Source organism: Lethenteron reissneri, chromosome 18 (assembly GCF_015708825.2).
Source record: "Lethenteron reissneri isolate LAM-NWPU_2019-01 chromosome 18, ASM1570882v1, whole genome shotgun sequence".
Classification (NCBI taxonomy): Eukaryota; Metazoa; Chordata; class Hyperoartia; order Petromyzontiformes; family Petromyzontidae; genus Lethenteron; species Lethenteron reissneri.
The window spans coordinates 4138383-4152010 of record NC_083796.1 but is presented as its reverse complement, the minus strand read 5'-3'; the positions used below and the strand labels follow the sequence as shown (position 1 = coordinate 4152010).

The 13628-nt window shown below is 45.2% G+C and overlaps 1 protein-coding gene across 2 annotated transcripts; it reads right to left on the bottom strand.

Annotated features, from left to right (window-relative positions):
- Positions 1-346: 346 nt before the first annotated feature.
- On the bottom strand, positions 347-13628 carry ACER2 (alkaline ceramidase 2). Of its 2 annotated transcripts, none has more exons than XM_061553502.1 (7): positions 13538-13628; positions 11565-11675; positions 10349-10463; positions 9441-9582; positions 7741-7878; positions 6008-6145; positions 347-4725 (listed from the first exon to the last, which is right to left on the bottom strand). In XM_061553502.1, the coding sequence occupies exons 2-7, from the start codon at positions 11667-11669 to the stop codon at positions 4539-4541; spliced, it is 825 nt and encodes a 274-aa protein (XP_061409486.1). In that variant the 5' UTR covers positions 11670-11675; positions 13538-13628; the 3' UTR covers positions 347-4538. The 2 variants fall into 2 exon arrangements, with proteins under 2 accessions (XP_061409486.1, XP_061409487.1); XM_061553503.1 differs by lacking the exon at positions 13538-13628 and adding an exon at positions 13255-13278.

Below are 13628 nucleotides of genomic sequence, written 5' to 3'. Positions count from 1 at the left end.
TTCTTTAATATTCATAACTACCAACTGTCAGAGAGGAGATTGTCACCAATTAAATATTTAGCTTTCAATGTCAACTAAACTATGTAGAGGTTACTACGTCTTAACCTCCACAACTATTAAATTTACGTTTTTGTTCATATGCATCAAGTATCGATTTTTAGGTTTGTCGTCATACCAACCCACACTGGCCAGCGTGGTGAAGTATGGTCAAAGAACCCCCGTGACCCACAGCGTGGGGAGGAGGCCCTCATCCGGAAGGGAATTACAGCACTTGTCCTTGCCCCGCACCTCCAATTAGCACGGTTGGCTACATATGGAGCGAAAGAAGTTCAACATAACTTCATAAAACGGTTCTAATGGTTTATTATGAAACGTGCTTCATAAATGAAAATGACCTTTTTTAAAAACATAATATTGTATCCAGACACATTGTCATGCAGTTACAATTGCATTGCAAAATATTGCAACCACCACAACATACAATGACCACAACAAAATTAAACCTCTACATTTCTAAAAATGTTTTACCTTTAATGTAAACCCACCGAATGTACATGTAGTGCGCAAGATAAAACAAACTATTTAAAATAGGCAGTGCGAAGTTACGTAACTACACCTGTATCCAGAAATGTTCACTCATGTCTATCATTTCGGTGTACACTAACATGCAGCGTCTAGTCCGGTACAATATTGTTTTTTTCCCCTTATATAAAAATATAAAACAGATGACCAAATGACGTAATCTTTAATGGGGCAGTGTCTATGGAAATCTGTCAGATCTACAATGACCACAACGTCCAGAATAACCTGGTTTTTTAATGACTTTGTAAAAGTCATAACATGGCGACTTTATAAACATTACTACCACCGTATGAAACGTATCCAACGCATAAAAATGAACACTTCACTTGCCAACAACACACGCCCCAATTTGAGTTTCAAAATTTCATTGCAGTAATGTACAAAAATAATTCGGCTGCCTGCATCCGAGAATCATAAAAAAAATGTTGTTACATTTTGACATCCGACATTTTTTTGGAACATTGTTGCCAACGCAGTACTCATTGCCACGACTCGTAAAACCCCATTTGTTTAAGTGCCACACAGTGATCGGGTTCTGTCCAACACAAGTCTACCACGGTGCGGCAAACATCGCAACCAGTTGATTAATACTAAATCGTTGGCCAAACGTCACATCGTCGTGTTAATTACTTCATACCGGATGCGGTGCTGGGTGGTTCTAATCACAGCACGGGTGGAGCCAGCACCTCTGATTCCTGAGTTCTAGTCCAGGTTCACAGTTACCTCTGATTCAACCGAGTTCTCACGTGTCGCGAGTTCTCAGCCTCTGTCAACTGCACACATACCAAAAAATATCGCACGTTTGTTTTCACTCAAGTTGGCATATTTCACCTCTAAAACGTAATGTATGTGTTACCAATTGGCATGCAACAGACGCTTGCAGGGCTTATGAAAAGGTTCCTTCCTTGAATGTGGTTAAGAGATTGAATTGACTTAATAATCCGCTCTGTGACTTAATAATCCGCTCTGTAACGTCATCGCTAACACAGGGTGATGCACTACCAGCGTGATGCCGACGGCACAAGTGCAATATTGTTGTAGAGGTGGGAAAAAAAACACATTAAAGCGACCGCGTGCATTCGAGTAAAAGTTGCAATAACTGTACAGAAGGGTTTAGAAGCGTTGTTTAAACTCAGACACACAGGTACTCTTTAACAAACTAAATCAGTAACAATGACCTCGAGTTTCACAACGACATCCTTCTATAACTCTACCCCCAAGGGTGGAGACATGTGCACCTGACCGCAAAACTCCTTGACCGGTCCCTGCGAGCCGAATCGATAACACCGTTAATGCAACAATACAAGTGGAATTGCATCAGTCGCCTGCTGCTTGATTTACCGACTTCCCCAATACAGCCTGGTCAAAAGTGTTAAGCTTTACAAGGGCTAAACATTTTCGGGTCTGTTTCTGGCAGGGTCTCCTTCTCACTCCAGGTTACATATCGACCTCACGATACGAAGCACACACCTTGGCTTCACGTGCCGACACTTGAGCATGACACGTAACATATTAGCTATACAGCGCTCATTGCTCTGACTCCGCAGTACTCTTATTTAAAAGTAAACTAAACGGCAGCGGCCTCTCACGAAACAGTCATACAGTGGCACTAATTTGCACATTCCTATGATGGGAGGATGTCTTTCCACAAGCAAACTACTGTCTTCTTGATTCTTTCAGTAAAGTCACGTAGAACGGAAATAATAAAACATGAAATAAAAATTCTCACGACGTTTCGGCCACAACACAAGCAGCCGTCCTCAGGTGAAGAAACAGCTGTCGGAAAGACAGCGTCCCAATGAACACCGCCAAGCTTGGCAGCGAATATTTAAGCTGGATCGGGGGGGAGGAGAGCGCCTTGACAAAGTAGTTTACTTATCAACACCGGGTATTACTTTAGAGTCGCAGCATCTCTTCAGAAAGGTGAGAGACTCGATTAGCTGAGCCTTCTTATCCCGGAGTTTGTTGAAGGATCTCAAAGTTATGTGAAATCCCTCCCCGTAGAGGCGGTTAAATTTCGATTTAAAGCTTTCGTGACTTTATCATTTCTCTTCTCCGTGACTTTACCGAAATAACCAAGAAGATGAATCCCTGCAGTCACGAATGCTTTAATTCGAAATCAAACTCCTGTTATTATTCCCACAAAGTGGTGCTCATTTTATCGGCAGCAGAGGAATGAAATGCTCAATCAATCCCGACTCGGATTTGAACTCGTAAACCTTCAAATTGAGGCAACACAATGAACCACTACGCTACCTGGTGCATTAATTTATAATTATCACAAAACGCTAACCTTTCGTATTATTACAAGGTGAAAACATGATTTTCTATTACAGTATTGTCGTTAAAAACGATATAGTTGAAGTATAATCATCCAAGTGCTATTCTATATCATCGTTGTCTGCCCGTGGAATAAAAGACAGAACATGTCCACAGATAAACAGTGCTCGAGTGGTAGGTAAACACCTTGTTCTCCGGTTTCTCTTCCTTCTTATGTCCTTCTCTCCCAGTGACCTTGCATGACCTTACTTCATAATTCTTCTTCAGCCAATGGCAGGGCTATACGGGGACACGAGAGGTAGGAGCCCTGCACCGACTGCAAGTGCCATGGGCGGAAGGATGGGCAAATAACGTTGCAGCACGGCGTGTTTTTTTTTACCAAATCAGGACAGCTGCATTGGCCCTTTCATCTCAAGCGAGTGTCGAAAGCTCGCCAATAAGCAGCCACAACCTTACAGCATCACAACGGCAAGGGCATAGCAAGTACAGTGTTGTGCATGGCAAATGCAAGAACATGTAAATCACTTGTCATTTAGCCGGTAAAAATAATAATATGTAAGTCAATGTTTTGGCCGATATCCACACAAGTTTCCGAGTTTGCGAACGCAAACCTTTTGAGCGTTGTATGTACGCATGTTGAACTTCTTTCGCACCGTACGGAGCCAACCGTGCTTATCGGAGGTGCGGGGGAAGGACAAAAAAATTAGTTACCCCTCAATCTAGATTTTAAGTTTTCGTGACTGCAGGAATCCATACTCTATGGTTCTTTCGGTAAAGTCACGTAGGTATAAAATAAAATAAATCACGACGTTTCGGGCCAAACGTCCCAATGCAGGACTCTCATGAAAAGTCTGTAGATATTTTGAGGCTTTCCCGCATAAATAAAATAACATTTTGGATACATATGTACACGTGGCAGTCATCCCAAATATGTTAACCCTTAACACCTGTCTGCCCCATGACCTATCAGCAAGCCTTCCCCATTCTACGTGGCTTCAAAGTGCACCTAGCCTGGCACAAGCACCACGGCGATATGTGTGTATGCATGTTGAACTTCTTTTGCACCGTACGTAGCCAACCATGCTAATCGTAAGTACGGGATTTGAACGACAGCTGCCGTTGTGTGTGTGCATACGTACATACGTAGTATACTTCTGCTGTTTAAATCTAGATTGAAAACTCATTTCTTTAGAACTGCTTTTTGTGTTTAGTTGGTTGTTCTTCCCCCACACATCTGATTAGCAAAGTTGGCTATGTATGGTGGGAAAGCAACAGACGTACATACATACAGACGTACATACATTAAATGCTGTGCCTATAAAAACACAACAAAGGCCCATTCCTAACAGCGTACTTTAGCCGCACCGAACCTCACAAAAATAATATTCAGGGCCTACCTTGGCTCCTCCCACCCTCAACCAGTATATATACAAATACTGTGTTCTTGGAATTTCTCTCACTTGATACAGCTATTGTGCTGTGACGGTTCCACCTGAAGACGGGGGCTTGTGTTGCCTCCGAAACGTCGTGATTTTTATTTTATTTTTATTTTACTTTAATTAATTTTTATGTTTTACCTACGTGACTTTACCGAAAAAAACTAAGACTATTAATCCTTGCAGTCACGAAAGCTTCAAATCTAGAAAAGAAAAGAAAAAAAACGAAACCGCGTGCCATCATAGCGTCTTGTGTCGGCGCTGCTCTGGCACACACAGCAGCGCCACGTAGGGAACTCCGATGAAGGCCCAGCGCTCGCTGGGCCAGAAGCGGACCGCCGGCCCTCGCTCCGGCGCCTCCGACAGGACGTGCAGGTACGCAAAGCACACGCAGCCCAGGTACGCCGCCAGGCAGATGAGCACGTGCCTGCACCGCAACGCATAGACACCCCCCACCCATCCATGATCAGACTCACAATTATCCGGCTTTGCTGTCGGTGGGCACCGATTTAGGTCGGCACACGGTGCTGGAATGGGGAGAGGGGGAGAGGGGGGGGGAGAGGGGGGTGGCGGGGGACAGCATCGTGCACCGGCACGCAACGGATACCCATGTCTCCCCACACCAGGTCATCGTTTTATGACGAGTCAACCCGGGTTTACATTTCAAATCTCTGTTGGTAATATGCACAGTCCCTTGTCGATACAGACGAGGGCCTCCCAAACGTCGTGCAGGTCGTGGGGGTTTCTTGACTCCGCTGCTCAGTAAGGATTGGTAATGGCAGGGAGCATAGCCACGGGAGCGTGGAAGTACAGTAAAACAATGGACCACGCTGCACTGTTGCCCACCACATAGCCATGCCGGGTTGTTTGACAACCTGGTATGCATAGTAGTTGCACATTAAAGTAATCTCCAGGCTCAGCCCTGCTTAATTTCCAAGATCCGACATCATCAAAGAAACTCTGGGTGATAAATTTAACCCATGTCACGGAGATAATAATGCAGTGTGTTAACCACTACTGAACAGTTCACCGCAAAAGCAGAGATTCCTTGTATAGCTGTACAAAGTGTTTGGGGAAGTTCTGTTGGCAGGTAAATGTTAAGGCCGTAACAGCACACAGCAGTGGTGTGACCAGAACCATTCCTGGCTGTCTGTCTGGTAGAGAGTTTTTCACACATTTAAGACCCAGTCAACCGTGGGGAATGTCCACAACAGGTTCACAGCAAGCATCACACCTGACCATCTTTGTCTTTCCAGTGCTGAAGTTGAAACATTACACCAGAGTCACTTAAGGCTGAGTCAACCTCGGGGTGGCCCCGTCATAACAGGTTCAAGATACCACTTGCCACCAATGGCATCAATGGCTGGGAATGGAACCCAAGACACCTGACGAGTATCGCAATGAGTAAAACACTGCACCGCAGCTCTACACCCACATCTGCGTATAGGCCCAGGTCCCCTGAAAAAAAATAGCAGAATTAAGTTTGTCGGCATCTAAAGGACAACTAGGAAAAAAACACTGTAAAAAAAAACTTCAGAGCTGGACTGTATAAATGTCACTGGGGAATGAAATGCAACAAGTCGAGCAGGAAATGTGCGGAGAAACAACACAAAGGCTTGTCCGCCCAGCCGATCTGTCCGCAACGTACACGGAAAGCGTGCGTCTAGCAGGCAGGTCGCTCACTCGGCGAGAGCCTCCACCGCCCTCACCAGAAGCAGTGCAGGTAGGGGAAGTTGACTGCCTCCCAGAGGTCGCAGAAGAGGCGATCGCTGATCCAGCAGAGGAAAGCGAGCGTCCACCAGGCCCCGGCCACCAGGCCCAGCTTGTACACGCGGTTGTTCTCACAGCTGTCGGGCCAAACGGCGTCGTTTAGGCGTGCGAGATGGAGACCGAAGACAGTGGCGTGCGATGATGCCCGCATGCCTAACTGCTGTGTATTGAACTTAAACTTTCTCACCTCGAGAGATATTACTGGCCATGATTTGGGGTCACAATGGAATGCAATTGTGGACTACTTTATTCATCTCATTGTTAACGTCTCGCTTGCATTGTTATTAACATTTTTTCGTCTTGTATAGTTTGGTCCATTCCATTATCATAGAGGTTACATTATCTTAGAGTTCACATATCATTCTAATTGCAAGCAATCAAATCTTACAGCACGAATTAAACACATGTATTGTGTGGAAAAACATATATTAATGAGTTAATCAGTATATAGGTCTATTGCACAAGTCATGATTCACAGGAGGTGCTAAGACAAAGCCTCATAGTATTTCTAAAGTTGAATATGCAGGCTTTCGCGACCAATATTATTCATATTAAAGGTTATTTTTGGGTTAGATGGCATCATGAAGTGTTTCTCAACTCCAGCCCTGTGATTAATCAACCAAGGCGTGTGCGGCATGCAGTGGCCTCACCTTCATACGCCTAGACAAGATTATTAATTTTGATTTAAAGCTTTCGTGACTGCAGGGATTCATATTCTTGGTTCTTTCGGCAAAGTCATGTAGAAGGGAAATAATAAAATAATACAAATTTACATAATAAAATTCTCACGTTTCGGCCACAACGCAAGCAGCCGTCCTCAGGTGAAGAACAGAGGAGGAGAGCGCCTTGACAATGCGCTCTGCTCCTCCCACCCAGCTTAATATACGCTGCCAAGCTTAGCAGTGTTCATTAGGACGCTGTCTTTCCGACAGCTCTGTTCTTCACCTGAGGACAGCTGCTTGCGTTGTGGCCAAAACGTCGTGAGAATTTTATTATGTAATGTTTTATTCTTTTTTATTTCCCTTCTACGTGACTTTACCGAAAGAACCAAGAATAAAATTATTAATAACAAACTAGCAGACTGTCAGGCAGGGTCACAAAACTGGATTTGCGATTCACTGCATCCATGTGGTCCTACTGGGTTAGTCGGCCCCATGCTGAGCATTCACCACCGCGCACGAATATTACCACGACTAGAGGCATCTTCAGGGGTTGTTCAACACGCAGCCCAACCTGGTAGGCTGCACGTCGATTGGGGGAATAAGAATAATTTATTGATCTTGTAGAAATGCGAAGAGCGATGAAGCTCTTTTTCACATATGTCCAGTCGAGGCGGGTCAGTAAGTTACAACAATGCAAAACATCGATAGGAGTGCCAAGTTTAGAAAAGGTAAGCAAATCAATAAAAGATCAATAAGAAAACTAAACAGTTTTTTGTTATTTACCAGGTAAAGCCTACGGAGCTATTAGTTCTATTTCAGAAGCAACCTGGCCACAAATGATAGCTCAACGAAGCGGCTCATCATGTGGACATTTATAGCAGCCAAATGATAGAAATGCAATGTTTAGGGGGTTGAAAACACAAAAAAAACCCAGTGCTGCAGCGAGGAATTCCGCTGCGAGCAACCGAACAACGTGAAGTGCGAACACCGAACGTGTGCCCGAAGCTCACCGCTTGAGCTCGGTGATGAGCAGCACGGTGCACGGGATCCCGAAGGCCATGAGCGTCACGCTGTTGAGAGCCGGATTCACGAACGCCAGCGCCGTCACCACCAGGGTCAGCGCGCACATGACCACCTTGAACCTACCCCTGCGTGCGCACACATCAAGTTCATTTCATTTATTAGGTATAGCCCTGTGAGCCATTCGGCTCTTAAATCGGGTGCAACCGCAACAAACAAAAAACAAAAACATGAACAAAAAACATCTTAAAGTGAATGTGACTAAGTGCAAACAGAAAATCCAAGAAAAGACAGCAAAATATTGCAGAAAAAAATCACCGTACACCAACGCTGTGTGCAAAAATCCCAGTGGGATGCAAGTCAAACAACCAACAACAACCACAAGACAACTTAGATTAAGGCCATCAGTCTAACTCTGTACTACAACAAACAAACATGGCTAAACCAATACACTTTTCGAAATCACCAACATAAAGCCATGAAAGCAATGAAACAGTGATCACATTCGACAATCAAACATGTAGTTTTTGATTCTTAGAAGCAGAGGTGGATCCAGAAAAATAAGTAAATATATATTCGCGCAGAAATGTCTGTCCGTCCCGCGCGTGACGTCACATCACATGAGGCCCACCCCCCCCTCATTAATATTCATGAGTGGGTGGATTTTTACACTAACACAGAGGAAGGCCGAGCTGAATTAAATTATTTATTATGCAAAGTGACTTCAATTGACGTTTCTTTACAGAAAGTGACGGGAAAAATAAATGTACGCAGCACAATGCTACATCCGTGCGTGACGTCACTGCAAAAGAGGCCCCCCCCCTTCATTAATATTCATGCCCACGTGGAAATTTACACTGACGCACAAGAAGGTCGAGCACTCCTCATGCCGCACCCCTCCCCTCATTAATAATCATGAGCAGGTGACGTCACTACACATGCCGCACCCCTCCCCTCATTAATAATCATGAGCAGGTGACATCACTCCACATACCGCACCCCTCCACAATAAACACGAGGGAGTGATGTCACTACACATGTCGCACCCCTACACAATAAACATGAGTGGGTGACGTCACTCCACATGCCGCACTCCCCCCACAATAAACATGAGATGATGACGTCACTACACATGCCGCACCCCTCCCCAATAACCATTAGCGGGTGACGTCACTCCACATAATCATGAGCTAAACAATTTTTCTATTGAATATTTCAGATTTACTGCAATATACAACCGTCCTTGGATGGGCAAAAATGCGAGTAAATAAATATTCAATATATTTTCTGTTATGTTAATAATATATCTTTTTTGGGGTCTCAGGGATGGGTGGCAGGTGGGGCAATGGTCCCCAGCCTCTATGTTTGATTTCCTTCCCCACACCTCTGATTTGCACGATGGGCTACTTATTGCATGGAAGAAGTTAAATATACACACATACATATGCTTAGAACTGGAATTTAGCAAAGGGAAATAAAAATTTTACTTTAATACGATGAGGTTTTTGAGCAATCATTGGTGACCAGGCCAAGAGCATCAACCCGGTTTAATCATGGTCGACTTAAACTCAAGATTCAAACCCAGAATCTCAGCGGTGCTGGCTGGCTCAGCGATATCTTATCCCTGAAGCCAGTTAGTTGGGCACCTCTCAAACGCCACATCCCCGAGGTGTCATGCACGGCTCCGTACCGGTTTTTGCGGAAGGCTTGAGGCAGTAGGCGGCGCGGGAACCACATGGCTAGCGCAGACATTATGACCCAAAGGATGGCCAGCTCGTCCAGCATCTGCCCCAGGAAGCTGAGCGTGGCGTGGAAGTAAGCGGAGCCGGCACCTACAGCACATGCCAAGTGGCAGCCTTTTCAGTACGCACAGTGCACAACCGTGCCCACTCGCCCCCTATGTTTCCAATGTCTCGCTTCCCTGGTCCAAGTTCAAATACAGATGTATAAATGAGAGTTATTGAGCCTCACAGAAACCATTCTCTTAATTTATGTCCAGGCATAATAATAGCATAAGAGCATGTTGCCTGGGCACCACGGAGGGGTTCAATCGCTACGCTGACGTCTGTATATTTGGTGTTTGCATGTTCTCCCCGTGGTCGCGTGGATTTTTCTCCAGGTCCTCCGGTTTTTCCCTACACATTTAGAAACATGCATTTAGATTATCTGGTTGCTATACATTTCCACATAAGCCACTTCATTGAGCTATCATTTGTGGCCAGGTCACTTCTGAAAAAGAGCTATATAGCTCAGTTGGCCATACCTAATCAAATTAAAACAGTTTAGTTTCACATAGCGAAATAACTTGATGTTATAAACCTACGTTCTTGCTCTTAACAATGTCATCGTACAATGCTTCCATGATGACAAAATGAGCTCATCAGCTGACTTTCTGATAGAACAAAATTTGATTAAAATTAGCTCATCTGGAATCCCAAAAATAGAAACATTAGCATCGCCAAAGTACTTAATTTGCAATGGGTGTGTCTCGACTCAACAAGCCAACACAATGTTCCCCACGTGGCTTTGAAGGCGCAGCACGAATGACAGCGAGGTTTCTCTCAAATGAGATGTGAATCATCCAGAGCAGGGCCCTACCAACAACCAGCAGAAGGGCCCAGATGAGGTTGATGCCACGATTGAAGTGTCGTGCGTACGGCCGCGATAAGTGGAAGCACAAAGGCGGGAGCACGAAGAACAGCGCATTGCTTAACTGTGAACACAAATACATGCAGATTAAGGACACGAATTCAAGAAAATTGCCCCATTAATTCAACTGCCATACCAAGAGCTCGAATCGCAACCGTGACCTCTGTGTGCTAACCAGCGTGCTCACCATTACACCACGGACGTTTAAAAAGAGAAATATACAATGTGTGCAGGAAACCATTCTCTTTTACATTTGGTTAAAGGAAACACACAAAAAACGACTTTAACAACCCCAGTCTCAAACCGACTTAGCTTCTGAGATATAACCAGATTGGGTGCATTCTGGCTGATTTGGTCATCGACAGTGAACACATACATAAACAATATAGAACTGTACATCTTCGGCAAACAATGAATATCAATACCAACTCAGGCTGCTTTAAAATACACACATGTGATTGCGTGCAGCTTAAGTACACACAGTAAAGCGATATGTACACACCAGCCAAACTGCAAACACTCAAAATAAACAAGCAGACAATATATCGTTCAAATATCTGTGCATCCACATAAATAAGCTTCAAGTATTTTTACACCTGCCATCAACTACAAGGCCCTCTGGGAGTGCATGATGTTAGCAGCATTGGTTCAATACAAGCAAACTCTGCACTGGTTTCAAAATAATGTGTCTCACCAGCTCAGTCAACATTTCTTGAACCAATGCTGGTGAACTTCTAAATGTTATAGGCAATGACCTTCTCTTTAAGATATGGGAGCTAGTTGAAAACACAAAAATGCTCGTCATTTTGATTCGCTGCTAGCACCGCAAGTATTTTCTCAGTTAGCATTTCACTTAATCAAACTTATCATCATCCGCCAGTCCTAATTCTAAAGGTTAACTCTAAACAAGTTCATTTGAAGACCATAACATAACTATCCCCATTTACTGCTTGCATCACTTATAGCCCTGACCTCCCAAGATCTGACCGAACAGTTTCCCACCATTTGGCCTTAGATCTTGGAAGGTCGCGTCATCTAGTCCAACACCATGTGAGACTAGGCTGTGGGATCTGGCAGAGAAGGCGACAAAGCTTTGGCGATGAGGTGTGGTTGCATCACGGTGACCTCGAGCATGATAGAGCTGTAGGTGTGGACGGGCGGGTACCGTATTGTAGAATTCCGCGATGGTGGGAACGATTGCGTAATTGTGCTCACACCAATCCACTTCCGATGTTCCAGCAGCTAGTTGTGGCCAGACCTCGCCACCCATAATGCCCTGCAATGAGAGGAAGGGCACCAATGGCTTTAATGCCCTGGGGCAGAGCTCTTAACGTGAGTGATGGGAACTGCACGGTGAAGGACAAGAAAAGAAAGACGAGTTGGAGACGATGGTTAGAGGCGGGTGGCTTGCAAACATCTGATTACTTATTCATGACTGTCAAAGTTGTGAACGATGAAAGCAGAGACTGACGATGGTAAGCGAGAAGAAAACTTGTACATAAAATAAAACACGGCTACCAGCTTGGTCATCGGAGTTCAGTAAATCATACAGAAGGAGTTGGACCAGAATTTCCACTTACAGTGCAATGTGTTTATTAATCAGGGTGTTAGTAGCCTAAGAGACCAAATATTACAAGATTAACTTAAATGGCTTAATCACTAAAGATTATTCTAAGACTAAAACCCGACTTGGATGGCCAACAAATGGAACAAGCTTAATATTTCACAAACACTCGGGCTTGGGCTGGCTTTTAAACTTGGGCGACGCAATCTCCGCTGAACTTTCACAACCTCGGCGATGTTCCCGCAGATCTTACAGATTACACATTAGCTCATGCGTGTTGATCAACATATTTCTTTAAAGCCACCATGGGCCATCATGAAGAGCTGAGACCCCACATGTTCACAAGGTACAGACAACTGTTTAGGCATTACAAACACATTGTTATAGCTTGTCAACAGGAAATCAAACAATACTGAAAACAACATATGACCAAATTGGTCACAAGTCCTTCCCACTCAAACTGTTGTTTTGATACTCAATAGCTTCCTTACATAACTCGTTTAAGTTTGGCAATGTTTGACGTTTGGCTCAACCGTTCACATTTTGTTTTATCCGGGTTGGGATATCCGACCACAGTCGATCTGATTTCGCCCACCCATCGCTGTACACAACAGAGAGGACGACAGGCGATGGACATACAATTCAAACAACACTGAGACAACAACAACAGAGGACACAACAGACGACACGAAACATACAGTACCACACTCAACACACACACAATACAGTACACTGAACACACGACCCACTCACTCACAGCACACACACACACACAACAGAGAATGCACAACCACACACACACAACTGCTACACAAAAGATACACTCACACACATCAGATACGCTATAAACTACGGTGCCGTTAGCGAGCACCTCTTAACAAACCTATCAACCCCTTATCAGTGCCCAACCTCATTTACAGACCAATTCAGACCTTGCAGATCACTTATAAATCTCAACGTTCATCTTACAAAGTCCCGTCACAAGGGAGAACCACAACACAAATAGACAACAACAACAGCAGCAGCAATGAATGATTGGCTCTAGTCCCCTGTACAAGACGACGTGGGGTGAATCGCATCCATGCCGGTGGTGGTGGTGATCTGACCACGTTGGACAACACATCGGATGTGAATGTGTACCGTGCACACTCAAACCCACAGGAGGCGTTCACAGCGGACCGGCTCGGATGCCACGAGAACGCCGTCGAATCGAAATCTCGAGCGCGCTAACCACTGCGCCACCGCTCCCCCCCCCCCCCCCATATATAAAGGCAAAGATTCCCCGGATAACCTCCGCAGACTGTTGGGAGCAAGTGCCGTCGTCGAGCAGCTACGAAGGCGAAGACACGGCGGTGTAGAGCGGCCTTTGTCTTATACCCCCCCCCACACACACACAGAGCGCTTGACTCTGTGACTCGCGGCGTGGAAGACGTTTCGAGGCCGAGAGCGTCGGATACGGAGAGAGAGAGAGAAGAGTCGAGAGAGGCGAGAAGGAAGGGAGGGAAGGGAGGAGGAAGAGGAGACACGGGGGAAGGACTTGGAGCAGGAGCATCATCATCAGCAGCATCACTCACCCAACGCCGTGCGCGTCTCTCGCCCTCCACCACAGAGCGGCTCTGCCGAGACAGAGTCCCGGGTGACGTCTCCGTGACGTGACGCCGACCC